Source organism: Meriones unguiculatus, chromosome 11 (assembly GCF_030254825.1).
Source record: "Meriones unguiculatus strain TT.TT164.6M chromosome 11, Bangor_MerUng_6.1, whole genome shotgun sequence".
Taxonomy (NCBI): domain Eukaryota; kingdom Metazoa; phylum Chordata; class Mammalia; order Rodentia; family Muridae; genus Meriones; species Meriones unguiculatus.
The window spans coordinates 95,568,384-95,595,711 of NC_083359.1; the positions used below are offsets into that span (position 1 = coordinate 95,568,384).

At 40.6% G+C, this 27,328-nt stretch overlaps 1 protein-coding gene across 1 annotated transcript in view; it reads left to right on the top strand.

Annotated features, from left to right (window-relative positions):
* The window catches only part of Wdr64 (WD repeat domain 64), a 98,511-nt gene that overhangs the window by 16,402 nt on the left and 54,781 nt on the right, over positions 1-27,328 (top strand). Inside the window, exons 4-9 of the mRNA XM_060365053.1 lie at positions 948-1,051; positions 2,490-2,519; positions 3,802-3,912; positions 5,274-5,488; positions 6,570-6,704; positions 18,129-18,208. Of these exons, the coding sequence (XP_060221036.1) occupies positions 948-1,051; positions 2,490-2,519; positions 3,802-3,912; positions 5,274-5,488; positions 6,570-6,704; positions 18,129-18,208 (675 nt within the window). The remainder of the gene's footprint in view (positions 1-947; positions 1,052-2,489; positions 2,520-3,801; positions 3,913-5,273; positions 5,489-6,569; positions 6,705-18,128; positions 18,209-27,328) is intronic.

Here is a 27,328-nt window from a genome sequence, read left to right on the forward strand (position 1 = left end):
CGTACGGTGTGGTGGTGTAGCTCCATTGGTAGAGTACCACAGTGTGGGTCAGATACCTGAGTTCTGGGATACTGCAGTGAAAGGACACAACTCCCAGCCTCACCTATTTTTTCTCTTATGAGTGCTTGTTGATTGGAGTACCGACTCTTTTCACTTCCTTTCTTCTCTAGGTGTTTACAATGACAAAAATTACACCACCTAGGAGCAGACTATTGTAATGCCAGCACTCAGGAGATTGAGGCAGGAGGAATGCCATGTCTGGCTACACACAAAACTAAAATCCAAACAAGCAAAAGCTGAGAAGTATTGTGTATGCTGCTCTGTCCTTCAGTGGGCACAAGATCATCAAAAAGTATTTAGTGTTATTTTCCCAAATGCACAAAATGTTTTTAGAAGCCTTAAAACAGCATTAAGGCAGTTTCATTCTTTCATAATGGAAAGCCTGAGGTAGTGTTAGGACTCTAGTCTTTGTACACCGTGATGGTGACACCTCAAAGCAAAGATCACTAAGAGATGAGAGAAATCTCAAAATAGAAATGATTCCAAATGATATTTAGAAAACCCGTTCTCTGTGAAACGTTGCTCATAGTGGAGTGATGTGCTGAGGGGTGTGGACAGATGTTGGGGGTGTAGAGGCTGAGGGAGTTGCAAGGTCTTTGGGAATTCATGCATCATATTTAGCTGAAATGGTTTGTATTCATATTATGTCTCTAAGGATAATTAAAAAACCAAGCAGCAGTTACAGGGCTTTTTTTTAAAATGGCTTTATTCTAAGTTTTGAGTAATTCGGGGCTTTCTAGTAAAATTCTGGCTGTCTTTTTTTCCTTTCTTTCTTTCTTTCTTTCTTTCTTTCTTTCTTTCTTTCTTTCTTTCTTTCTTATTTTAGAGCAATAACAAATGAATCTTAGGGTCTTTAGACATTGGCATTAATGATATGCTTTTGACAGGGAGTAGAAGACGAGATGTGATCAAATGCATTGTGAAGGTCCCACAGTTGGATTTATTGATAACAGCATCTCAAAAAGGATTAATAACAGTCTTTAACAGCCAGGTAACTTGGAAATCTTGGCCCCTCCCCACCTTCTCCTTCCCCTTTTCTCTTCCTGTGCTTTGTTTTATCTGTGCAATATCCAAATATTTCAGAAAACACAAAACAACATTTCACTGTTGTTTAAAAAATAAAATGCTTAGTACTAAGGGGATCGCTGAGGCCTGGGCTTATTTCTGAGGTTTGATTGATGCATTTGGTACTGATTCTAAGAGTGTCATAAGGGATTGCATGGCCTCCACCATGTAAAGGGTTGATGTGGGTAATTTCCCAGAGAACACCCTAAACACATGGGAGGATCCTGTGAGGATCGTGGACCTGGAGTGGATGAAATGTCTCTCATGTGACACCTGCTTTTCTGTGGGTAGAGCAGGGAGTTTCATGGGCCTCATGTCTTCACACTGGGATAAAGAGACAATATGAAGATCAAATTCAGTGATGAAGCACAAACAAATTCTTTTTTACTTTTTTCTTTCTCTCTTTTTTTTTCTCTCTCTTCTTTTTCCAAGACAGAGTTTTTCTGTGTATTCCTGACTGTCCTGGAACTAACTCTGTAGACCAGCCTGGTCTCAAACTCACAGATATCTGCCTACCTTTGTCTCCTGAGTGCTGGGATTAAAGGTGTGCATCAATGCCCGGTTAATTAACAATAAATTCTTACATAAATACAAAGTATTTCTAATATCAGTATTTCTAAATTCATAAATTTTGAGCTTTCCTACTTTTAAAGTGTGAGAAATTTTAAACGAGAATGTGGTTGTGTGTCCTATATAACATGTTCAACATGAAAACAAGAGATGCTTTCTTGCTATTACATATCCAGAGTAAAATTCCAAGTTCATTTTTAACTGAAGATGATGATGGCTTTATAATACAAGAAAAAATGTATTTGAAGTAATCATCATTTTCAAATCAGTTTTAGTCTTTCAGGAACACTCATTGTCAGGGAGTTAGGACACCATTCATAGATCCTTAAGTGGTGGGCTCCTGGTCCGAATGTCTTAAAGACATCCAGTAACTTGAAGAGAAGGCTTTCAAATGAAACATGCTGCGTTTTTCTACATTGTCCATATGTTCGTATGCTCTATTTAGCATTCTTTGAGCCACTCTTGTCCTTGATGTATTATTTTGCATTTCTAACTTTTAATAACAAACTTTGCTCCAAATGGATGGGGAAAAAATGAGGTGTGTTTGCGTGCGGGAGGAACAAAAAATTACTAACAAGAGGACGGTCACCATGGCTAAACACCAGCCATAAACGTGGAGGTCTTGCTCACTGCAAACCAAGTTGTATTATCTCACAGAGCTAAGTGAGGATCTGAGGAAGTAAGGAGGAAATTCCCTCAGCAGGTAGGAGGACAAGCGAGCAGGGAGATTGTGTGCTACCATAGATTTCTGATGCCTAGTGGAGATTCTAACTCCATGTCATCTTTACCCACAGATGAGAATTCAGAACAGCACCAATGTTACAGTAAGTACATTAAATTCCTTTAATAAGTCAAAGTTAGGGCTGGGATAATGGCTCTTTCACAGTTACTCAAAACGTCCACGAAGTGCCTACTTGAGTAGGCTCTGCATGCAATAGGTTGGAGAGATGGCTCAGGCGTAAAGTGATTGCTATGTAAGTAAATACGAGGACTTGAGTTTGAAACCCCAGGACCCATGTAAAGCTGGATGCCGTGGTTTATGTCTGTTATCCCCATGCTTAAATGAAGATAAGATGGGAGGTGGGAAGCTTACAGGTCAACGAGGGCTCATATACTGCACCAAATAGGAGAGCCTGTCTCTACTACCAGAGGGAAGGGAAGGACTGACACTTGGGGTTGACCTATGACCTATACATGCGCATGATGATGTATGCTTTATGGAACTCGCACACAAACACATGCCCCACATAGTTTTTTTAACGTTTTAAAAATTGTATTTAAAGATTGTAAATTTACGTTTACTGACTAGGTTCAAAACTAAGCCTTGAATAATAGCCAAGACCTGGGTGTTGCTTCCTGGAATTCAGTTATCTGCAGAGAATTGCTTTGAAACTAGTTCTTGAAATTTTAATTAAAAGCTTCTGAGTTTTAACTAACTTCTGTTTTAACAAAATTGATACCCCAAGTTATGAGAACAATACGGAAATGATTTGGGCACGTTTTTAGTGTGAAAATGCCATAAAAGTTTGAGTGCAATTTTGTGATTCATTTATTGCATGCCTGTAGAATGAAGGGAAGTAACCTTGCAGCAAAGGAAAGCTACAGTGAGTTGCTTTCTGATCCACCCCCCACCCTGAGGATTTATGAGAGATGGAGGAAGGCTGAAGGCTTTTTTTTTTTTTAATCCCTCTTTGCACACATCCAATGAATGCACTAAACTACCAAGAGACAACACACTAACTGATAAGGGAGCCTGGGTCCCTGTTAAAACTCTCAGCCTCCATTTCTGTAACAGAACTAAACCGTTAGGATTCCTGGTGGTTTTATGGAGAAGTTAAGTGCATGTAAAAGTTTCTGGCACATGAGTGCAATCCAGGCTGCTGTTTGTGCTTATATCAATCAAAGGGGATGATGCCCTGTAGGCTCTGCTTCCAGACGGGACTTCGAATGTCAACAATTACAAACTTTGTAATTCCCCATCCCCAGGCCCCTGTGTCTTGTGGTACCGGAGACTACACCTAGGGCCTGGTGCATGCTAGACAAGTGCTCTACCACTTGAGCGTCATCCTCAGCCCCATGGCCTCCAACTCTTTGCTTGTCTCTCAGGATACCTCCTGGATTACGGGCTGCGATTACCTCATCCAGCTAAAGCGAATTGTTGCCACTACAGAGAGGACTATTATCATCTGGGATTACAAAGCTCAAGGGAGCAGCCAGGTACTGTGCCAGGAGAAATGGTAGGGAAAAAAAAATGAGACTCCGTGTTCAATGCCTGTAAAGATACGAGCTCAGGCGCTGTGTAATGAACATCTGTCTGCTATAACGTGAGAGAAATTACGAAGAGGACGTCAATGGAGGTCAGCCTCAGTACCCGGAAGTGAAAGGAAATGCGGCTTTCTTTTAGGACTTTATTCAGGTTTCGCTTTGTTTTGAGTTTTGAGAGTAAAGGGCTTAATTCTTTTGGTTTCTGTTGTTGCTACGGGTTCCAGTTTTATTTTGGTTTCTGAGATTTGGGGGTGGGGAGGGAGGGCAGTCTTCCCCACGCCGCTCCAGTCTACTCTTTAGCGGTACATAAGGCTCCGGAAATCCTGCCATGACGTTACTTGTTTGCTTTTTTATATCCTTCTACAAATCCAAGAATTACCTTTTTGATCATGCTTCTTATTAAATTCAAAGCTTTTTTTCCTCTGCCCAGCATCCTTAGGGACATATACTTTATAAACTCTCATACGAAGCTGTCACTGCCAACTCAGAACCCCTTACTTACCTCAGACCCCTAAACCCCACACTCTGGACTTTGATTTTTTAACTCTTGTTTTGTTTTATGTATGTATGTATGTATGTATGTATGTATGTATGTGTGTGTGTGTATGTATGTATGTATTACAATTTATTCACTTTGTATCCCAGTTGTAGCCCTCGCCCTCATCTGCTCCCAGTCCCACTTTCCCTCCCTCTTCTCCCCCTAGTCCACTGATAGGAGAGGGCCTTCTCCCCTTCTATCTGACCCTAGCCTATCAGGTCTCATCAAGACTGGCTGCATTGTCTTCCTCTGTGGCCTGGCTAGGCTGTACCCCTCAGGGGGAGGTGATCAAAGAACCAGCCACTGAGTTCATGTCAGAAACAGCACTGCTCCCCTTACTAGGGCACTCACTTGGACACTGAGCTGATTTTTAACTCAAAGAATACTTTTTTCTTATCTCATTATTTTCTCCTCTCCCTTCCTACCTGCACCATAGGTAGGATATCTGGACACAATGGCCCTCTGCCCACTGGTAGCTTCCAGATGGAGCCTTCAACTTAGAAAGATATCAACACCCTTTCTTCAGCAAACAGTGGCTGAGAACTGCTTTCTTTATTCCTTCCCCAAATTGTGTATGTGTTGTGTGCCTGTGTGTTTGTGCGTGCTCCTGCGCATCTCTCTCTCTCTCTCTCTGTGTGTGTGTGTGTGTGTGTGATATTGGGGATGGAATTCAGGACTTGATGCACGCTGAACAGGTGCTCTGCCACTGAGTTAAGACCCCATGAACGTGCATTAGTTAGAGTGTAGCTAATTCAAGAACCCCCTCCGCTTTCAGGAGCATTATTTTGTCATCAAGCCCATGGACCACTGCCTGCTGTGTGTGTGTGTGGTGCCCCTGCCTGACCAGCTCTGCAGAGATGACATCCTCCTGGGGGACGATGGTGGGTTTGTGAACAGGTTCACTGTAAACAGCGATGACATTGGATTAAAGCAGGCGAAGACCAAGAAGAAATTACAGACGCAGGTCCTGGACTCGAAGAACTTTAAAAGGTAAGAGCATCGCATGAAGATCCCCTTTGGTCTAATAATTATGGACGTTGTTCAGTTGTGGGCACATGGAATGAGATGCAAGACCCACAGGACTTTTGGAACTCAAAGCTAAATAAGCAATCTCTACTCTAGGCTTCGAGAGACAACACCGAAGATTTTCTGAAGTTGACATTCTCAGAACTTGTTCATTTTGAGTCAGTGAAGATGGGACCAGAAAACACTGTCATAGAGAACACTGTTCAAATTAGAAAATTAGCTGATATCAAGAGTTTAAAATTTTAAACAAAGCTAGGATGAGAAAGCAACAACAAAAAATCTCTCTCCTCTACCGTGCTCCTTTCCATAAGGCACAATGCTGACACCTGGAGTCACAAGTATTTCTGGTTCTTCTACTAGAAGCCATGTGATATCCAGAATCTTATGCTGATCGTAGACGGATGCTCAGAACTTTTCATTAAAGGAAGGATAAGAAGGCCCACATTCCGCTCAGACCCTTCTAGATCACTCATTTCTCCTTAGCTTCTTTTCCTGTCATTGGGATAAAATACCTGAAAAATTAGAGCAAGGAACAAAAGGTTGTTTTGATCCTGGATTTAGAAGGGATATAGCCCGTATGGTAGGGCCCACAGGATGGGCAGGATCATGAGCTTGTCACACGCCTGTTGTCAGGAAGCGAAAGATGACAAATGCAGACGCAGGTGCAGGATTTTAGCCCATGGAGTGATGTCATCCACCTCTGGGGTAGCCCCCTACCTCATCACACCCGTCAACCCTGCTTCACATCCACGTCTAGAGTTTTCTTTCCTAGGTGACTGGAAACCCAGTCGCATCAAGTTACACAAGTACTGCTGAAGATTTAGCAAGAGTCTTGTGAAGTTATTTTTTCACTTTGAGTATGCTAGCTTAAGACAAGTTGAGCAGCTGAAAATGGTGTGACTCATAGCACTGCAGTGTATTGGCAGACCTAGCTCTGTTCACAGTTACAACTTGATTCAAATGAAACGAGACGCTGAACACCAAAAACAGGAGCATTGCAAGTTTGTGTGTCTAGCCTAACACCCTCTCCCCTTCTCATTCCCAGTGTTAAAAGGAAGCTGCATAATGACTGGGTTATGAAAATTAGATACATTCCAGCGCTCAAATGCTTTGGATCCTGTTCCTTAGACAGTGCTCATTCATTAGTTTTGGAATCCTTGAAGAGACTTGAGGACAATCTGTAAGTATAACAATGTGTGGAGGGGGTGGGGGGGGAAGAAGCCAGGCATGGTGGCACATGCCTGTAATCCCAGCATTTCAGGAGGCAGAGGCAGAGGCAGAGGCAGAGGCAGAGGCAGAGGCAGAGGCAGAGGCAGAGGCAGAGGCAGAGGCAGGGGCAGAGGGGCAGAGGGGCAGAGGGGCAGAGGGGCAGAGGGGCAGAGGGGCAGAGGGGCAGAGGGGCAGAGGGGCAGAGGGGCAGAGGCAGGCAAATCTCTATGAGTTTGAGGCTAGCCTGGTCTACAAAATCAGTCCAGGGAGGGCAGCCAAGGCTACACAGAAAAAGCCTGTCTCAAGAAAACAAAAACCAACCAACCAATCAACCAAACCAAAAACCAAAAACACAAAACCCAAAACAAACAAAGCAGTGTGCCTGCACACACATTCTTGAAGGCTCAGCATTTGCACAGTGATGAGCCCATGACAACCTCATAAAGTTCAGAGTGGTTTTCAGAAACAGCAGAAGTTAACAGTTCCCTTCTCTTTGCAAGACTAATTAGATCTTTGGGGACAATTAAAAGACAACCATACAAATCTACATATGATATGTCCTCTTCACAGCAGCCATGCTCACTTGTTTATTTGGGGACTGGGGATATGGCCCAGAGCTGGAGCACAGGCCTAGCATTTGTGAGATCCTGGATTCCATTTCCACTACAAAAAAGATTTATTGGTTTAGTATATTGTAATAATTCAATAGACCTGTAGCTACAGTTTAAGCATTATTTTATTGATGAAGTTTATACTTCAGAATAACTTTAGCTGGCCAACAAACTATGCTTATGATCTATATGTAGCCAATCATATTTTATCTATCATAAACACACTAGCTGGTATTCTTATAGAATTGTGAATTTGTATAATATCTGACTCATTTTTCAATCTGGTTAAATATTTCCTAATAACTGTCATGATGTTTGATTCTTAAAGTTTTTGAGGCATTTGCTACAACGGATAAACTTCAAAACTAAGGGACAGAAGCTGAATAAGCATTTTATATACTGTGTAATTCCATTTACATGAAATGCATCAAGGGACGGATTTACAGGGACAAAATGTAGATCATTGGTTGCCTGGGGCTGATAAAAGGACCGAGAATCTCAAATTGGGCACATGGGAAATTTCTAAGGTGAAGAAACTTGTCTTAGGGTTTCTGTGGCTTTGACTAAAACACTGTGACCAAAACCAAGCAGGCTGGGAAAGGTTCATTGCATCTTACAGCTTGCAGCCCATCACCCAGGAAAGTCATGGCAGGAACCAAAGGCAGAAATTTGTGCAGAGGCCATGGAGGAGTACTGTTTACTAGTTCCATATAGCTTGATTAGCCTGCTTTCTTAGACACCCACAGGACCACTTGTCACATCAATCACTAAAAAAAAAAAAAAAAAAAATGTTCCCCAGACCGGCAGTTAGGCAGACTCCCCAATAGGCACCCAGATAGAGGGGGGCTGTAACCAGGTGAATATAACTTTCATGGATGTATAACTTATGATACACTTGTGTAACAGTATTTTATTAAAATAATTTTTGAATAAGTTTTATGCTGGCTAGTTTCATGTCAACTCGATACACGTTAGAATCATTTGGAAGAGAGAACATCAACTGAGAAAATACCCAATTAGATGGGCCTGTGGGTAAGTATGTGGGATTTCTTTCCTTCTTTCTTTATTTCTTTTTTCTCTTTCTTCCTTCCTTCCTTCCTTCCTTCCTTCCTTTCTTTCTTTCTTTCTTTCTTTCTTTCTTTTTTTCTTTTCCTTTTTCTTAAGTAGTTGAAGAAAGGCTTTTATTAGGGGTCAAAAAAAACCACCCCTAACTGTGAGTTTAAATAATATCTGACTAATTTTCAATATGGTTAAATATTCCCTACTAACTTATGAGCAACTAAGAACAACACAAAAAAAAATTACACATAATGTCCAAGAAATCAAGCATGCAACAGAGTAGCATGAAATATTTAGTGTCAAGAAGAAATAAAGCAAAACCGTAAAACAAAAACAACCAGCCTAGAATTCTGTGAACTTCACTTTTAAAATTACTCTTCAGATAGAAAGAACACCAAGCATGGTAGGGCATCCTTGCAATCCCAGGACCTTTGGCAGGAGGACCAGGAATTCAAAGTTTTGCGTGGCTACCAGCCAGCTTTAGGTCCATCTGGGATACATGAGGCTTTATCTCAAAAAAGAATAAAAATAAAGAATTAAAACTTCCTCAGACAAACAAAAGCCAAAGGAGTTCTCACTGTGAGTAGGCCTGTTTGCCAGGAATACTATGAGAAGTTCTTTAAAGTGAGAAAGTGAAAGAAAAAAAAATTGAAGGTAAAATGCCCCACATTTTCTTATTTAATTGAAATAATCAGTTAGCATCTGTTACAATATCTTTGAGCATACATGCAGATATATATGCTTATATATAAGTCAAGTAACAATGAAAGCAATAAACAAGAGATTAGAGAGAAAATTAGTATTGTTTTGTTATCATAAATTACTTACGCTAATGTGAATTGGCGTACTATATATGTCACAAACTCCAGTGAAGCCTTAGGAAGAAGAGGAGAAGGGATGGAAATAAAAGGAAACAGTTGATATTCAAAGAAATGAAACAATAATCCTGAACCTTAATGATATGAAATGAGCAGTCACAAAAGCAAAACATTCATAGATAAAGAAATTAAAGTAAACAAAAATCGAAAGCATAAAAAATTCAATCACATAAGATATTGAGTGGATGCAAACACAAAAAAGTAGAAAAGATACTACAAGAGCAATGAGTGGAAAATAATAGGATAGTAATATCCTAATAACAGTAGGATATGAATCTAATATCAACAACCAACTCAAATGTCAATAGTAAACGCCACAGCTGAGTGATGGAGAATGTCTGATGATAAAAACAAACAGCAACAAAAACAAAACAAGAACCAAACACGTATTGGTTACAGAAACACAGTCTTTATATATACATATATATGTATATATACATATAACTAGATAAAGAAATAAAAATAACATACACATAATGGGTAGAAAAGGCAAATAAATTTAAAAAACATACAAATAAACAAAAGCAACCCCTGAACATGTTAGAGTTTCCTTAAACTCTAAATTTAAGTAAAGGAATAAGAAGTAGAAATTTAATAGAGTAGACTACATATCTCTCAGATGATCTTAGATTTTCTTTTTAAAAATGTAGATGTTTGAAAAACACAGATTGTTTTATTGTTTTACTCATTACCTAGAAGCTCAAAATGTCTATTTTGCTCTATAATATTAGCACACTGAGAAATGAATTTAAAATCTTCACAGTGTTAAAAATAATTTCATTCCATAAATGTCATTTAGATGATGCAATTAATTAGAAAGTTTTATTTCATTTCTGTAACATAATTAATTGCAAATGAGTGCATGCTGGTGTTTGATAGAAATACATTTCTGAAACACAAACTGAGAAATCAGTGCAATTTGTGCATCCAATTTGATTTTATTCTGTGCTGGCAATTCATAACATGGCTATAGCCATGGAAGAACAGCCATGGCTGTGCCTTGACCTTTGGGCCTTGGGTCCTGGAACCCTGGCTAGGGTTGGTTAAGGACTGAATGAAGGACAGGCATGTAGGCACATGTACAATGAAGTTGGGATCATGCAGGGTTCTCTAATATGCACACTGCAACATCATAGCATGTTTATTAGCGATAGCACAAGAAGAGGGGTTACCTAGTCTTTGTAAGGGTCTCTGTAGATTAGCAATCTGAGACTGTAAACATCCAGGACAAGGAAGCAGCCTTTGTAGTCTTTGTAGACACTGGTAAGTCATTCATAAACAGACAAACATGGACTCTCAAAAAAACCTTTATTTTTAGCCTGGGGCCATATGAGTAGTGGCTTTATCTGTTTTCCATAGACCAGTTGGTCTTGGAATCCTCAACAGGCCATGCCCATGTCAAAATACACATTCCCTCCAACTTCACTCATTCAAGGTTTCCTCCACTCCCTACATATATGGAATCGTCACAGGCCCTTGTGGCCCTGTTAGGAAGATATAATTGACCTTGTACAGTTTTCATTTCCAATGAGACCAAATATGTAGCCACACCAGTGTCAATAATTCCAGCAAAAACTGAGCGTAATTTCTTCTGGTAACTCTTTAAAGGTAATTATGACAAGTGCTGTGACAGCCAGAGGCATGCAGTGATTCTGCAGGGCAGCCGTTAATCCAGAAACTTGGCTGTCATTCAACAGATATTTATTCAATATGTTTAAGTCATAACCATTGCCTCTAACTGCTTAAAATGCTAAGTGAAAAAACAACTGTGGACATGAAATCAGGAGTATTTTGTAAAGCTAGCTCTCATCAGTCCAGAGCTCAGGAGTTTGGCAAATCTTTGTTAAACACTGTCATGGCTAAAAGTTAAATGATGTGGACTCACAATCCCATTATATTAAAAACAAAGGTAAAACAAATCACAAACCGGACCTATTGCCTTCCATTTATTTTACTATAATTTACAATTAACTTCTTGATGATTTTCTATCTCTAGAAAATATAAAAACTATCCAATGTTATACATATCTGTATCTTTTACCAACCAGTGTTCAAGGTTGTCCCATTGGTAGTGTGGAATCAGCCATGGTGGAAATAAAATATTTCACAGAGACCTGCAAACATCTGTAAGCAATGGCTTTCTCCCAATCTTGGAGATCTATATCTATATCTATATCTATCTATCTATCTATCTATCTATCTATCTATCTATCTATCTATCTATGCTGAATATATACACATTCAGCACACCAGCACACAGGGAAAAAAACAGCAACACCAAGCAGTGTGTTAAGAACCGTGGGACGGGAGAGAACCACAGGGGGGATACAAAGTGAATAAAGTGTAATTAATTAAGAAAAAAAAATTTTTCTAAAAGGGTTCACTTTAGGACATAATAAAGTATCCACAAATACAAGAAAAAAAAAAAAGAACCATGGGACAGTTTTGGAATACATACAGAAATTCAGAAATGGGAGAGGCAAGTGCTAGCTTTCTGCAAGACATCTTCCATCATGTACTAGAATAAAATAATGAATAGATTAATGTATTCTGCCATGATTTTATCAACAAGAAAAGTTATAGCAGTGAAAACAAACACATTGTATCTGGACTTAGAGACATGAGATATTGTATTTCTTCCTTCTTAAAGATTAAGATAGCCTTAAAATATAGGGTTGTTCCCTTTTACAGTGATAACATGATAATGTAAAAACAAAAAACTCCATGTTTCTAGTTCCATTTCTGTTGTAGTGACAAAAATCCTGACCAAAAGCAGCATTCTGTATTCTCACACAGTTCAGAGCCCAGCCTGTGAAATGGTGCTGTCCATGCTGGGCTGGGTACTCCTCCAGGGCCATCAAGCCCGTCTCCCATGGACATACCTTCAGGCAAATCTGATTGATAATAATTCCTCAACTAATTCTAGACTGTGGCAAGTTGACGTTTGAAACTAACGGCACCCTTAACTGCCGCACTGGCAGGTTCTCACGTTCTGCTTAGACCATATCTCTTCAGAACTTCAGCATCCGTGTCTCAAACCTTCGTGCCTTGTTGTTGAAGAGTTGCTTTGTCCAATGTATCCACCGGGTAAACTCACTGAGCTCTCTGTCATTCTGTTACCTAGCATTCCATTCATCTCCTTGGTCCTCTGTCATAGCTGGACATGAAGTTCGGCACCTGAGCTCATATTCCATCGTTGAACTTGGCGTACCCCCCCCCATTACCCACTGCACCACTCAGCCAAATCCTAGCCCTTTAACTCAGCAGAATTTCAGGCCTCCACTCCCACCCTCTCCAGACTTTGATCTGTTCCTTCTACCCTCTACTTCAGTGACTCTTGCAAACATTCCCTCCCTCTGCTCTGCACCGGATGTGTTATCCTTCTATTTGATACAACAATCTAGGGACTCAAGGGAGATTTTCCAACACAACAACCTTGTTACAGAGGATGGGATGTCTGATTCTTCATTGAAGATCTTGGTTCAATTCCTTCTGTCTTCTCCAAGCTCTTGCAACTCTTCAACTCTGTCTATGAGACCTATAATTGGCTGCATCTCTGGATCTGAGTAGTCTTGTTCTGAGTAATCACATAGCCCAGAGTGGCCTGGAACTTCCTATATGGTTGAGACTGGCCTTAAATTCCCAATCCTCCTGTCACCACCTCCCAAAGGCTAGCATGACAGGCATGAACAATCATGTCCAGCTCTGACTAGTCTTTCTTGGCCAACAGTCTCCTCCTCAGGATTATTCAACATATTTTCTTCTCCTCTAAGTAATTTTTGGAATGATAGCTCTTTATTCGCTGCCTACACTTGATGTGTCTGCCTCCTTCCACAGTTCTCTAGATAGTGTCCAATCTGCTCCTGGGAAATCATCAAGCCCCAGGCAGTGAGCATTGCTCATCCAACTCAGAATGAATCGCTCCCAGAGTTTGTTTGCTTGTATCTTGCTATTCATTTTTTATTCATGTGAACCCTCATGTTTTTTTGCCCTAGGCAATGGCATTTTTGAGAGTTCTGTTACTAACAGCTTTTCATTTCACTGTCTTCTTGTGAAATGAAAAGCTCCTGAGGATCATAGGTATCTTCACCCACAAACTGATAGACTTAAGTCTTACATGTTCATTAGCTTGCAGGACTATTTCATTGTTCAACTGGTTACATAAGGATTCAAATGGTTATATAAGAACAACCTTGAGAATATACCTAGTGTACCACATTACATTTTGCCTGGAGACATCAGTATCTGTCCATTAGGCCAAATGAATACTTTCCACCCTTCTATAGCTCTTTGCTCTTCATCATGCCCACCCCTACATCCATCGTCAAGTACCAATTTGTGTTTACTACCTCACAGACTCTTTTTGAATCTGTTTTGTCCTCTTATCTTTCTCCCTTCAACCTCCCAGACTGTTTTCAGAACTGTATATGTTCTCTATAAGATAACATCCACTCATCTCGATAACCTTTACATTTTGACCTCTGCACACAGAGCTTCTGTAGACGTATCCCTAAGGCCTCCACTTCACTCCTGCACCATCGCTTTTTACTTGGCTCCCTGAAACCCTGAGCTTCTTCTGCTTCCTAGACAGCACATGCTGGGTTTGTACGTGTTTGGAGGCTGAGATCTCTAAGTTATTTTTCCAAACGTCACGATTCTTTAAGGCTCAAATAATGCACACCCCAGAGAATTATTCTGACCTTTCCCCAACTCTGGAAGGGAAGCTTGGCGGTCCTTTTTCTGTGTTTGTTGCATTTTAATTACGTTTTAGGTTATATCTTTATAGGAAAGTAAGATAAGTACTATAGTCAACATTACTTTTTGGGGTGGGGAGTGTTTGCAAGACAGGGTTTCTCTGTATAGCTTTGGTTGTCTTGGACTTCCTTGTAGACCAAACTGGCCTTGAACTCACAGTGATCCACAGCTTCCCGAGTGATGGGATTAGGCATGCACCACCATGCCCTACTTCAACATTCTATTTTTTACTGTTGCATAACTTGAATATAGGTGGCTCCCAGAGAGGCTGTAGAGCAAGAAGTGGAATACTCGGTGTTTAGCAACTGATGAGATGCCTTGATTGAGATGCTGTTGTTAAACCTGGGAATTAAAGATGAAAAAGACTAGGTCATTAGTCACGTGCTAATAACGGATAGATAAAGCGTTCCCATGAAGGGCAATGAGTGCTACAGTGTAGACATTAAAGAGCAAAGTAAATGCTGACATCTTCTTCAGGCAGGATGGGGAAGGCAGTCTCAGGGAAGAGTTCTCGGAGGGGAGAGACACCTTGTATACTGAGTTTTGAAGAACTGGTGACAGTTAGCCTGGCAAAACAATTGAGTGGGTGGGAATGGACAAGCAGACACACTAAAGACTTGGCATTGGTAAACGGAAGTGAGAAGGAAGAGCGAGTTCTAGATTAGAGCCCCGGGAGAGAAGAGCTGGGAAATGTGAAGCTAGCTAGCCAAAGCAGACATGAAAAGACCTGTAAATTGTATTAGAGCTAGATTTTAAACTCAAAGCTATGAGAAGACCACCCTCTACACACATTTGTACACACACACAAACACACACAGAGAGAGAGGAGGGGCATAGAATCATAGTTAAGGTCACCTTAACCTCAAACTAGAGAATGGATAGAGAAGAGCAAGTAAGAAAAAGGAAAATAAATTGAGGAAGATACAGAAATTTCATTTTACAGAAATTTCATTTTAGCCTATGGAAGTAGGTATGAAGAAAGAACAGTTTTTTAAAATATTTTTTAAAGAACTGAAAACATATAGGATAAAAGAAATAAATGATGGAGATCAGTTCCATTTTATAAATTCTTTTTTGTTGTTGTTATTTTGTTTTTGAGATAGGGTCTCACTATGTAGCTCTGGCCATCTAGAACTCACTACATAGAGCAGGCTGGACTAGAACTTGCAGAGCTCTGCCAGCCTGTTTCCCAAGTGCTAGGATTAAAGGTGTATGCCACTATTCCTGGCTGCTATTTTATAAATTTTTAACATTTGTGTCTATTGTAGACCATGCCCAGTTGCAAGCACTTAATGTACTGATATACAACACAAACAAACAAACAAACAAACAACAAAACTCAACCAACCAAGCAACCAAATAATAATAATAATAACATTACAGGCTATTGCTTACTTTTGCCCCAGAGGTGGAAGGTAAGCTCCTATTGCTGAAAACCCCATACACTTAAGAATCATGGCCCAGATGGCCCTGAAACTGATCTGAAAGCTTCCTCCTTGAGAAATACCTTTCATGGTGCCAGAAGGTGCTGGGAAAGCTCCCAAAGGAGGGAAGCAACTGGCATCCTGACCCAGCTGTGTTGTGAATCACAGCATGGCCAGCACTGAACCGTAACTCTAAGGGTGCACTAGCAGCGCACACACCCTGATGGTACCCAACAGTTCTTTAACTTAAGAGCCACTCAAGAATGAAACCATGCCAAGTCCTGGAAACCTAGCCAAATACCCAAGGCTGGCAAAGTCGTGGGTCTGGAAGAAAAACCTACAACTGTTACTTTACTAAGCCAGTACAATCCCTGCCTTCTACATAGTTGTCCTCATATCCACAGTGAAGTGTAGTCCTTACCCCTCATCAAGGAGACTTCTTTTTGCAAATAGAAACCATTACAGAAAAGCCGCAACCAATAGAAATGCAAGATGTGGAGCCCAGTCCCAGTAGATATATCTTATAAAACAACTCTCAACACCTTTCAGGGAACGTTGAAGAACAGGATCGTGCATAAGCAGAGCAGCTCTTCGTGAATAGAGGATTGACTATTGCAAAGATCCAGGCATAGAGCGTCTTTTTTTCTTTTTTTTTTTTTTTTGACCAGATGCTGATGTTTTATCAGGGAAACTATGACTGCATAGCTATTGGATTCTAGGCAAAAACTAATAGTGAGTTTTGTGTGTGACACAGGAGCATGTGGTAAGCATAGGAAAAAAGTTGATTTAGTAATATTTTCACATTCTTGTTTTTCTTTTTGTTGTCTCTATTTTCTATTCTGTACACACACACACACACACTGTTGTAAAAAACTTAAATTCCTATACTGCATAATGCTCCCCAGAACCTGACCCTTAAAAGCCATAAGCAGATTATCTGGAAGGTTTAACTTTCCAAGCAACTGGTGCATTGTGGTGTGTGCTGCAAAGAACATCTACTTCCCCAACAGTCAGGACTGTCTGTCCAGATGAGTCCTGGACTTCCTAATATTTACCACCTCTCTTGGAATTTGGTGGGTGATGATTACAGCTCTGCTGATTACAGCTAGAGTCAGGAAGCAGGGAGACAGAAATACTCAGGCAACCTCAGCGAACAGGGCCCCTTGATCTATCAGATGTTCCAGGAACCTCTCAGCTGGCCCCCTCCCTCCATCTCTCTCTCTGCCTCTCCTAAGCCACTCATTCTAAATCTAGAAGCTGAAGAGATTTCTCAAGTGAGACTTGTGCTCATGTTGTCCTTCACGCTCACGGCCACTGGAGAGCCATCCCAACAGCACAGTTGGGTTCCTCCATTCCTATTGCAACATGTTCCTATTTCTGCAATTTCCTATAATGAGTCCTCAGATGAAACTGTATTTATACAAATACATAATTGGTCAGCTGGTAAAGCAGGAGTCAGCACATCTCCCAAAGAGGCAGGAAAAGAAACTCTCACACACAAAAAAAATTAACTTCAAAAATGATTAGCATACTGGTTATGATTTTGTGCAGAAAATTCAGTTAGATCTATGTACCAGGAAGCTGATGAGTGTGTGCAATTAATTGCCACATGGCATGCTGTCCTGTTGTAGCATACACGTTGAGCCTCTAACCCTGTTACTGCTTGACACTTTCCCACAGGTGAGGAAGCAGCGGTTTCACATTACATTTTCTTAGTTGCTCAACTCAGAGGCAGAGTATTATCCTGGAAAAATGATGGTGCCATTTCTTAAATTTGTTATGGAGTGGAACAATACCAGTTTCTATCCCAGCACTTATTCTATGACTATTGGTTCAACATAGCCTCAGTTTTCCCATCCATGAATGGGAACGGAGAACTTTCTAGACATAAACATTCTTTAAATTAGCTGTTGTGGAGTTCCTGGTTTGATGTCTATTACTATGAGAACTCAATAGACTTTCATCCCTTTTTCTTATTAACCTAAGACCTAAGGTAGTAAAAAGCATTCTGAAAAGAAAATTTGAATACTGTCATAGCCCTGCACTGCTTCAAGCTTCATGTTCCTATGTCTTAAGAAAAAAATCATAAAGTAATGGCCCAAGGGCCTAATCCAGTGGACCAGCAGTATTCATAACATTGAAAAACTAAGAATGCTTTTTAAAATATTTAGTCTGTTTTACATTGCTGTTACAAGGACCCGAGATCAATCAAGATAAAAGGAAAATGGGTCATCGTGGCTCACAATTTTGGAAGTTTCAGTCCTTGGTGACTTGGCACTGTTACTTCTGGACTTGCTATACCACATCATGGTGTCAGGGGTGGTGCCGGAGGAAGGTGCATGGTGCAGCTAAACTGCTGATCACCTAATGGCAGTCAAGAAGGAAAGCAAGGAGGAGGACTTAGGCATCCCGACCCCTAGGTTTTAGGTGTTCTACTGCCTCTCAATGCACGTTAACTTAGGGCGAAGTCTTTAGCCTATGGGCTTTTGGGAAATATCCAAACTAAAGCAGGGAACTGAGAAATTTTGTGACTTATTGAGCATTCTGCCTTTACTTATCAAAGTTACTGTGAACCGATAGATTTATAAGCTATTTGGAAATGAGCTCATTAAACACAATCTACTTACTAAGTTGCAACTAACAATTCCCATCTAACTTGGTCTCTCAGGCCTGTCAGAGAATTTGCCATGCCAAGAGGAGCCAACACTTTTTGCTACTGCATTAAAGCAAACGTGATTGTCACTGGAGGTAAGAGGGCAGCCCACATCATGGATTATTCTGGTTTTCTCACTGGGCTCTCTTTGTGTTCTGTGACCAGAAATAACTTTCTAGAATAATTTAAATGTTGTCTATTCCTTTCACTTCAGCTTCTGGATTTGATGGTACACTTTAACAAAGCCCTCCTTGAGGACTTGGTTCTTGAAGGAGAACCTACAAACACCACTTCTCTAAAACAGCATAATTTCTAAACTAAGTTCTAAACATTTGTCCTTACACCCACAGATAAAATTAGTCCTTACTAATCAAGGAAACTTCTCTTTGCCAAAGATGGAGTCACTGCAGAAAAACACAACTAGTCAAAAAGCAAAGTTGTGGTGCCCGGCCCCAAAGGAAGTATGTACAAAACACTCACACACCTAAGCTCAGGGAACACTGCGGAGGAGGAGGTGGAAAGGTTGTAAGAGCCAAAGGATCAGGGGGTTTGCTGTGAGATGTGTGCCTTAGCTCTGTCAGAAGCTGCGCCCATAGTCTCACTAACATGACTTCCTACACTTGTTCACATCCAGGGCAGTAATAGGCATGCCAAACCAGACATGGTGAAAGATCTCAAGGCCTCAGTCCTACACAAAGAACTGCAGGCATCTAGGGAATGCTGAGAGTGGGAGAAATAATCTTCTCTAGGGAAAAACACAGCAACTGCTTGTCCAACACCAAATGGTCAGTCGCCAAAACCTACGTATGAGTAACATTATTCAGAGTGAACAGGTTCTATTTAGAAATATATATGTGTAGACATATATACATATGCACGAAACCATGAATGTGAAAGAGCAAGAAAAGATACATGAAAGGGTTTGGAGGGAGGAAAGTGAAGGGAGAAATAATGTAATGATATTATAATCTCAAAAATAAAACTACCTTCCTAAGCCCCAAAAATATGAAACAGAATTTCCTCTGCTTGACTGTCATGTTTCACAGCTTCCCTTTATGAATTTAACTTTTCTAGGATTTTTTTTCTATGTGAGACTATAAACTCCCCTATGTGAAAGAAGTCTTGAAGTTCTATAAGCAGAATGACATTTGTATGTTGTCCTAGAGAGAGCAAAAGTTTAAAACCTTTGAAATCACAAATGGTGTCTATGATCAGAAAGGTCAAGAGCCAGTACACAGGGACGACAGCAGAGGCCAAAGCAAGAACCTTGAAGAATAACAAAGTTCAAGGGACAGTAAGGTAAAAGATGGGAATGGCCCTTTGCCAAGAGCTATGTCAAGAGCTATGGGAAAGATGGCGACACTGAAAGCTTCGTGGGAAGGTGGAGGATGGTATCCTTTGGGACATAGATTGCTGCTCGGCTCTAGTGGGATGACTTTGAGTCTGGGCTGTGGAGTCAGGCTGGGTGTAAATCCATTAGCAGGCTATTTGTTGGGCAGGCTACGTATCCCTCTAAAGCTCTCATCTCACCTAGAGTGGAGTTAGTGATACTACTTGCTTATAGAGTTAATTATAATATTTAAATTAGTTCAGGGGCTGGGGATGGTAATACATACCAGTAATCCCAGCACTCGGGAAGCAGAGACTGGAGGAGCAGGGGTGTAAGGGTATCTTGTGTTAAATTAACCTGTCTCAAAAATAATTCAAATAAGACACTTAGCAGGGTGTCTTGAAGCCACCATTTAGTAGTATTCAGTTGCTGCTAGTAACACTAATAAGAAAATTATGCATTTTATTATGGTAGTATTGAGAATTAATTAAGACAATGAATGCATGCCTAGAACTAATAGGTTCTCAATAAATATTAGTGCTGGGGGCAGTGAGATGACTCAGTGACTAAGGCACTCTGTGCCAAGCCTGACCACCTGAGGTCAATCCCAGAGCTCTCATGGTGGAGGGAGAGAACTGAGTCCCACAGGTTGTCCTCTGACTTCCACATGTACACTGTGGTACATGCGCCCATACACATACACACTCAAAAAGTTTAAACAAATAAAGTAGAAGTTATTTAGAAATAAATGTCAGCCCGTTCCATTTACGGTACATAAAGCAAAATCACTTTGATAGTGATTTTGTTGAGATAAAAGTCCTGAGGCACCTGTCCTGCTAAGTATAAACAGCTATACTCTTTGTGGTGGTGGATGTCACTGGGGGTGGGCTTTGAGGTTTCAGATGCTCAAGCCAGACCCAGTGGCAGTCTCTCCCTGCTGCCTGCGGGTACAGATATAGAACTCTCCAGCATCATGTCTGCCTGCATGCTTCCATGCTTTCTGCCATGATGACAATGGACTAAACCTCTGAACTGTAAGCCAGTCCCAATTAAATGTTTTCCTTTATAAGGGCTGCCCTGGTCATGGTGTCTCTTCACAACAATAAAAACCCTGTCTGAGACATTCTCGTTTCAGGGCTAGGTAACCTCTGAGAATGTAAAGCTCATTTTTTTCAAGTACATTCTGCACTTTATATTTAAACTTATATTCCACTTTTAGCATTCTAAAATGCTTTTTAAGAATTACCTTATGTTTCTAGTCCTATTTTAAAATTTTGTTCCAAATTTAACTGGATATTCTATAGAAAACTACAGCTTAAAATAGAGCAAAGCTTTTTTTTTTTTTTTTTTTTAATAGAACAAGTTGTCCATGACTGGAATGTCATGAATGTTCAACTAAAGGCATTAGGAAAAGAAAGGAAGGCATGCAGGGGAGATGTCTGCAGACCAGCTTGTGGACCAGAAGCATGTTTTCTGAGACTTAGTGACAGTTCCTAGAGCATATGGGAATCTGAATCCCTCGTAGTCTCATTACACTGGCCAATGAAGGAGCCTCTGCCAAGACCTACGTCACACACAGAAACACATGCTAGAGCTTGGTAGTTTCTAGAAAGAAAATTGCATCATGGTCTCTTGACCCCTGTAGCCTCTTCCTGAGTTGACAGCTGTCTTGGCTTTTGGTAGAAATGGCTACATTTCCAAGCCTAGACTACAAGCTGAAAGGAACTGGAGAGAGCTCCAGTGAATAATCACACGTGATCTGGTAGAGGAAACATGGAGCCCATCGTGTTCACCAGCATTCCTCAATGTGACAAAACACCAGACACAATCAGTTTAAAAGGAGGGAAGGTTTGTTTCGGTTCATAGCTCCGGAAGTGCTCGTTCTTTGTGATTTGGTGCTGTGGGCCTACGGAGAGGAGACCACCATGGCCAGAAAACACGGCAAAGTGTCTTGTTCACCTTATGTCAGCTAGAAAACAGAGAGAGACAGGAAGGAGCTATTTTCCCAAAGTCTCTTTCAAGGTCATATCTTTAATGACCTCATTTCCTTCCACTAGGATCCACCTCCCAAAGCTTTCACCAGTTCTCAATAGCAGTGCAAACTGGGCTCATGGGGGAACATTCTAATTCCAAATTATTGCAATATCTAAGAATCAAACTGCAATAGATTCTGCCCCATCAGGGCATGTCTGCAATTAGATAAAAATATTAGCCTAGCAACCTACTCAAAACAAATCCTTTGACTAGGCAGTATTCAAGTAGCTGGCCGATGGATGTAACTTCTAAAACATGAATGAGACATTAACCTTAGCTAACTCTCTGTGCCCACGTGCAAAAGAAAGCAAAACTTTATGGATATCAGTTTTAGAATTCTTTGTAAGCTTAGTTTTATAATCAAATCTAAAGGAAGATATTTTGCGAAAGTTCTGGGAATGACTTTACTCTTTGTAGATAAGGGCATTAATGACATTAAACTCAGTGTTATTAATCAGACCATGAAATCCTCACCAGCAGCTCAGAAATACTATAAATTATGGGTTTTGGCTCTCGTGAAGGCGGTCAAATGTCGAGCAGCATGGCAGACAAGCAGCTAGTACTTTCCAGCATTCGTGGCTTACTGAATCCCGAAGAAGTGGAGGCTCTGGTGGTAGGAAATGCAAATCCTCAGGAACTGCAAACATCCCCTCCCTGGGACAGGGACAATACTTGTTGATTGGTGACTCAGCCTTGAGCCTCTAAACCACATGTGCTGCTGCCGTGTACACGCGCTGTTCTGCTCAGCACAGCTGTCTGTCTGAAGCGTGCTAGGACACTTGATGAGCTTGGTAAAAACAGGAGCTCATCAGGAAACGGACAGACATGTAAAACACACAAGTACCCACCAAGACTGGACCCTCCAAACAATGGTAACAAACCTTTAAAGTTTCTAAGCATTATCTGTTGGCCATCACATTTCTTTTAAAACTCACACTTTTTATTTTTCATCTCACAAACTAAGTACAGCATTTGGAATGTTCTGAACGCAAAAACCCCAGTCTCCCAGGAGCACCACACATATTTTTTTTCATGTTATATTCAGGTATCTTTAGGCAACTGTTAAGAATGAGGAGCTATGAACCACCAGAATGTGTTAGGAACATCAGACTATGTTCCAGCGCAAAGCTGAGTCTGAGCCAACGAATGATGATGACAATGCAAGATATAAGTGAAGCTTTGTCTATCTCCAGAGCTCTGTAACATGTGACCCCACGTGGCCTTTCTGCTCATTCTGGTAGTGCCAAACATACTGTGTGAGGACTCTATTGGCATCCACAGAGTCAGGAGATCCTTCTCTGGAGGTAGACAAGAGAAGACTGTTTTCTCCACAGTGCACACAGGCAAAACCCTGGTCAAGAGGCTGTCGTGAAAATAATCAAATGTGTTAGAGCGTGATCAGTGAGCAACTAGAACTTTTCACCAGACATAATATTTGGACTGTTATTTTGATAAAGACTCTCTAAGTAGAAAGTGGAGGTGTCAGTAATTGTAAACAACCCTTCTCTGGGGCAATACTCTCGTTGACAAGTGACTCAGGCATGAATCTTGCTCCGTGTCCAGCATATGCTGCTGGTGACTCAGGCAGAAGTTGTCATGTCGTGCAATTCAACTGGCTTGCCCTTAGGGACCTTTAGGGTCCTGACAATGTCCTATTTCAGTACCTGCATCCTATGACATCCTCTGGGCCAGGTACTTCAAATATAACCAGTCTGCCTCTCTCTCTCTCTCTCTCTCTCTCTCTCTCTCCTCGCTGTTTTGGTCTCTCTCGCTTTTCTTTATTGGGGTGACCCGCCCTCTATCTCTGTCTCTCTGCCCTCATGGCTCACCCAGGCACTGACTCTCTTCTGCTTCCCTTCCCCCCCCCCAATAAAACCTCTTTCATATAGGATCTATATTGTGGGCATGTGACATCATTCTTAAACACTAACAGATGCTGTCTGCTGTACTCTCTTTAGTGTGCTACACAAGCCACAGGCTTTCTTTCATGGAGAGCTTCACCTTCCCTGAGATGCTTCTGGGATGCTGGCATCAATGTTATCAGTATTTGTGGGCCTGAGGGACAGATTTTGGAACATGCCTCATAATATCATACTTCTTGGCTGTTGCTGATGAAAAGCAAAGAGGGAGAAGTAATACTGTAGTATAGGAATTGTTGCTTTGAAGCTTGTAACCAAACTCCCGAAGGCTTCCTCGTTGCTATAACAATGTTAGCTTGCTCTCTCTCTCTACCATCCCTGAGGTAACCTTGCCTTCCCATAGCTCAAATGGAGCAGGATGGAATCTTGAAAGATCACAATTTTATACACAAAGAAATGGAGGCCCCCTGCAAAGAAAATTTGCTACAAGCTGTGCAGTTAGTCAACTGGTGGAGCTCAGGTTGAGCTAGCCATCTTTGCCCTCAGTCTGGTTTTCTCTTTTCTGGACCACTGTGATCCCTGCATCAAGGCGCTCTCCCACACCATCCTCTGTGATCTGAGCCAGCTCATTTCATCAAAAGTGATGCACTGAGACCCAGTGACGCACAGCAGAGATGAGTTTGCTAAAAGAAAGAAAAGCTTGTCTTTGATGAGTAGCTTTGTTTAAATCCTGCCTTAGCAAAAAGGGAAGAGAGAGAGGAAAGAGAATGAGTTAAATGGAAAATAACCCAACAGGGAATCAACTCAATATGAACCATAATTTATAACATAAATGGTATAAATAGTACATTATATTTAGTATAATCATTTGATTATTCATATTTAATTTCTCTGTGAATACACTTCTCTCTAAATATTTCATGCTTGCCTTCTGGCTATAATAGATTATAAACACTTCAAATCAGGAGTCATACTTCAGAAGTCTAGTGGAAGCTTCCCCCACTCTCCCCAAACTTTTTGTAGAGCAAATTACACAAAGCAGGGACTTAAAACAGCCAGGATCTGTTCAGTTAAGACACGAGTGAGTTCATTTATTCTCACAAAACAAAAATTGTAGTATGTGTTAACTGTACTAGTAGACCAAGACCCTCCATTAGAGCGCTAATAAATGATACATCAGATTTCAAATTAAAGCAGACGTACGGTACTCATTTAGCAAGCCAAAACTGTGCACCTGTTGTGTGTCAAGCATCTCCACAAATGAGAGATCCAAGGCTCATCATATAAAAACAACAGACAGACTGCTACAACTATAGGGTAGTGCTGCAGAAGTCTGAGGCCTCTAGAGCATGGAGAAAACTCTTATCTCCCAACAGGGACCAGGAAGGGAGACTAGGGGAAACACTGAAGAAGAAATGCCAGAGCTCAGGTCAAAAGCATATGACTTATTCATCTTAAAAAGTAGGCTTTGAGTCAGATGGCTCTTTAGGTAAAGGCACTTGTCTCCAAGCCTGCCAAACCTGAGTCCAAGCCATGATACCCACATAATAGAAGAAGGGAACCAATTCTTACAAGCTTGTCCTTTGCCCACGACACATGTACCGGAGTACACACACATGTCCCCACCCCATATACACACATGTGCACACAAAACAAATAAGTAAAAATGTTAATAGTTTTTAAGTAGATATTGGGGAATAATAATACCTAGAATTTTTGTATCTTCAAAAATCCAGCAAATTTCCATGTGGGTAGTAATTTCTCAAGAAAGTTTGATTATTGCTCTTAACATGTAAATTTAAGAATGCCCTGCTTCTTTCCCTTCTTCTAGTGGGTTGCTGTATTGATAATATTGATGTATCATAACAAAAGCGCCATAGATTACATAGGTTAAATAACAAAGTTTCATTATCTTACAGTTCTGGAGGCTTTGGGGCCAAGATCAGAGTATTAACATGGTCACCTCCTAATAAGGGCCATCTTTGTGATGTGTAGATGACCTCCTCATGTGATGGGGACATGAAAAGCAAGGTGCCTAGTTCCTTTTCTTATGAGGACCCCATTTTTTCCTTTATTATTATTATTTAATTGTTTTACAATGTATTCATTTTATATCCCAATTATAGCCCCCTCCCTCATCTCCCAGGCACACTTTCCTTTCCTCCCACTTCCTCCCATTCCCTTTTTCTAGTCCACTGGCACAGGGAGTTTTTGTCCTCTGCTATCTGCTCCCTAGCTTATCAAGTCTCATCAGGGCAGCCTGGATCTTCTTCCTCTGTGGACTGGCAAGGCTGCATCGCAACTGAAATGAAACACTTTTTAACCTGTGAGCATTTGCGACTACAAGGAAGTGATCAAAGAGCAGGCAACTGAGTTCGTGACAGAGGCAGCCCCTGCTCCCCTTACTCAGGGACCCACATGGAGATCGAACTGCCAATCGGCTACATCTGAGCAGTGGGTCTAGGTCCTCTCCATGCATCATCCTTGGTTGGTGCATTTATAGGCAAGTCAGTCCTGTGGGTGCCTAAATGCATGCTAGCAGATAAAGTAAAATAGGTAAATTAAATTTGGGGATTTATAAATAACTGTCCCTTGGTTATGAGAACATGACTAGAACAAGGTAGGAGAGGGTGGTACCCAAAGGTTCTCCTCTGACTTTCTAATGTCCCCTGAGGCTCGTGTGCACCCACAGTACAAAAACACTCAAGCATGCACTTACAGGTCACACATACAAGCACATGCATGCAGAGGCTGACTAGTTTTGCACTGCATACAGGGCTTTTCTTCCTGGGCACCCAACTAGTCTATCTTCCCCAGACTGCTTGCAGTTGGGTGGTCAGGTACTAATGTTCAGTGAATGAATTATGAGAGCTAAGATTTTACATGACTAAGAAGAAAGATTTTCATAGTTTGTGTCATATTATTTTGTAATTTATTTGTTTGACGCAGCCTTTATTATTTGCACAAATGCATAACTATAATTTACTTATGTTTTAAAGAGTGAATTATGTAATTATTTTTAAAATATAGATTTTTTAAGATAATGGATTTTCTATTTCACAAGTAAATCATTAAATACCATCCTGGAAGCTGAGTCATAAAAATATTAGGAAATTCTAAGATAATATTCTAGAAGTTGTATGATCCAACATCCTTATATTACAAGAGATGAACTCCTGGGGATTAAATGATTTAAGGTATTAAATTATTCAGTTTAGTGATTTAGATATGATGTGTTCAGAGTAATATATCAGAAAATGTAATGAAGGAGTTGGGGGTGTGTTGGCTTCATGCAAGAGCTTGCAGAAGCAAGGGATCTGAGTTTACTCATCAGCACTCATGTAAAAGCAAAGAGAAGTATCCTTTCAGCTTCATTAAAACTGTTTATACTTTAAATCTCAGCATCCACATGCTGGTCAGACTACAAAACTATTGGTCTTGCATTGTGATAGATACATTTTGAAAAGCAATTTGGCAGCATGTTTTAAAATCATAAACATAATTTAATATCGTGTTTCTACTTCTGGAAACTTACTGTTAGCAACTAATCTAAGAAACAAATGTGAACACACAGATGGGCTGTTTGGTACAGCATCATCGAATAAAATAAAAGAGAAAAATCCAGGACCAAAGTATCAATGAAAAGTTATTTAAATAACTTTTAAGAATGCTATTCCATCATTTGTAGCAACATGGACAAACTTGAGTACATCATGATGATGAAATAAGGCAAACACAGAAAGCCAGGTGCTACACATTCTCTTTTTAGGAGAAAGTTCAAAGTTGATCTTTGAGAGAGTAGAATAGTAACTACCAGAGCCTGAGCAGGGTGGAGGAAAGAAAGCAATGAGAACATACGGTTGGTGGTTAGGAGCATACAGTTAAGCACAGGAAATTTCTTATAACCTTCTCATCACAGTAGGATAGCTATGGTTGAAAGCAATTAATTGAGTATTTCAACATTAGAACAAGATTTTAAAATGAAAGCAAGT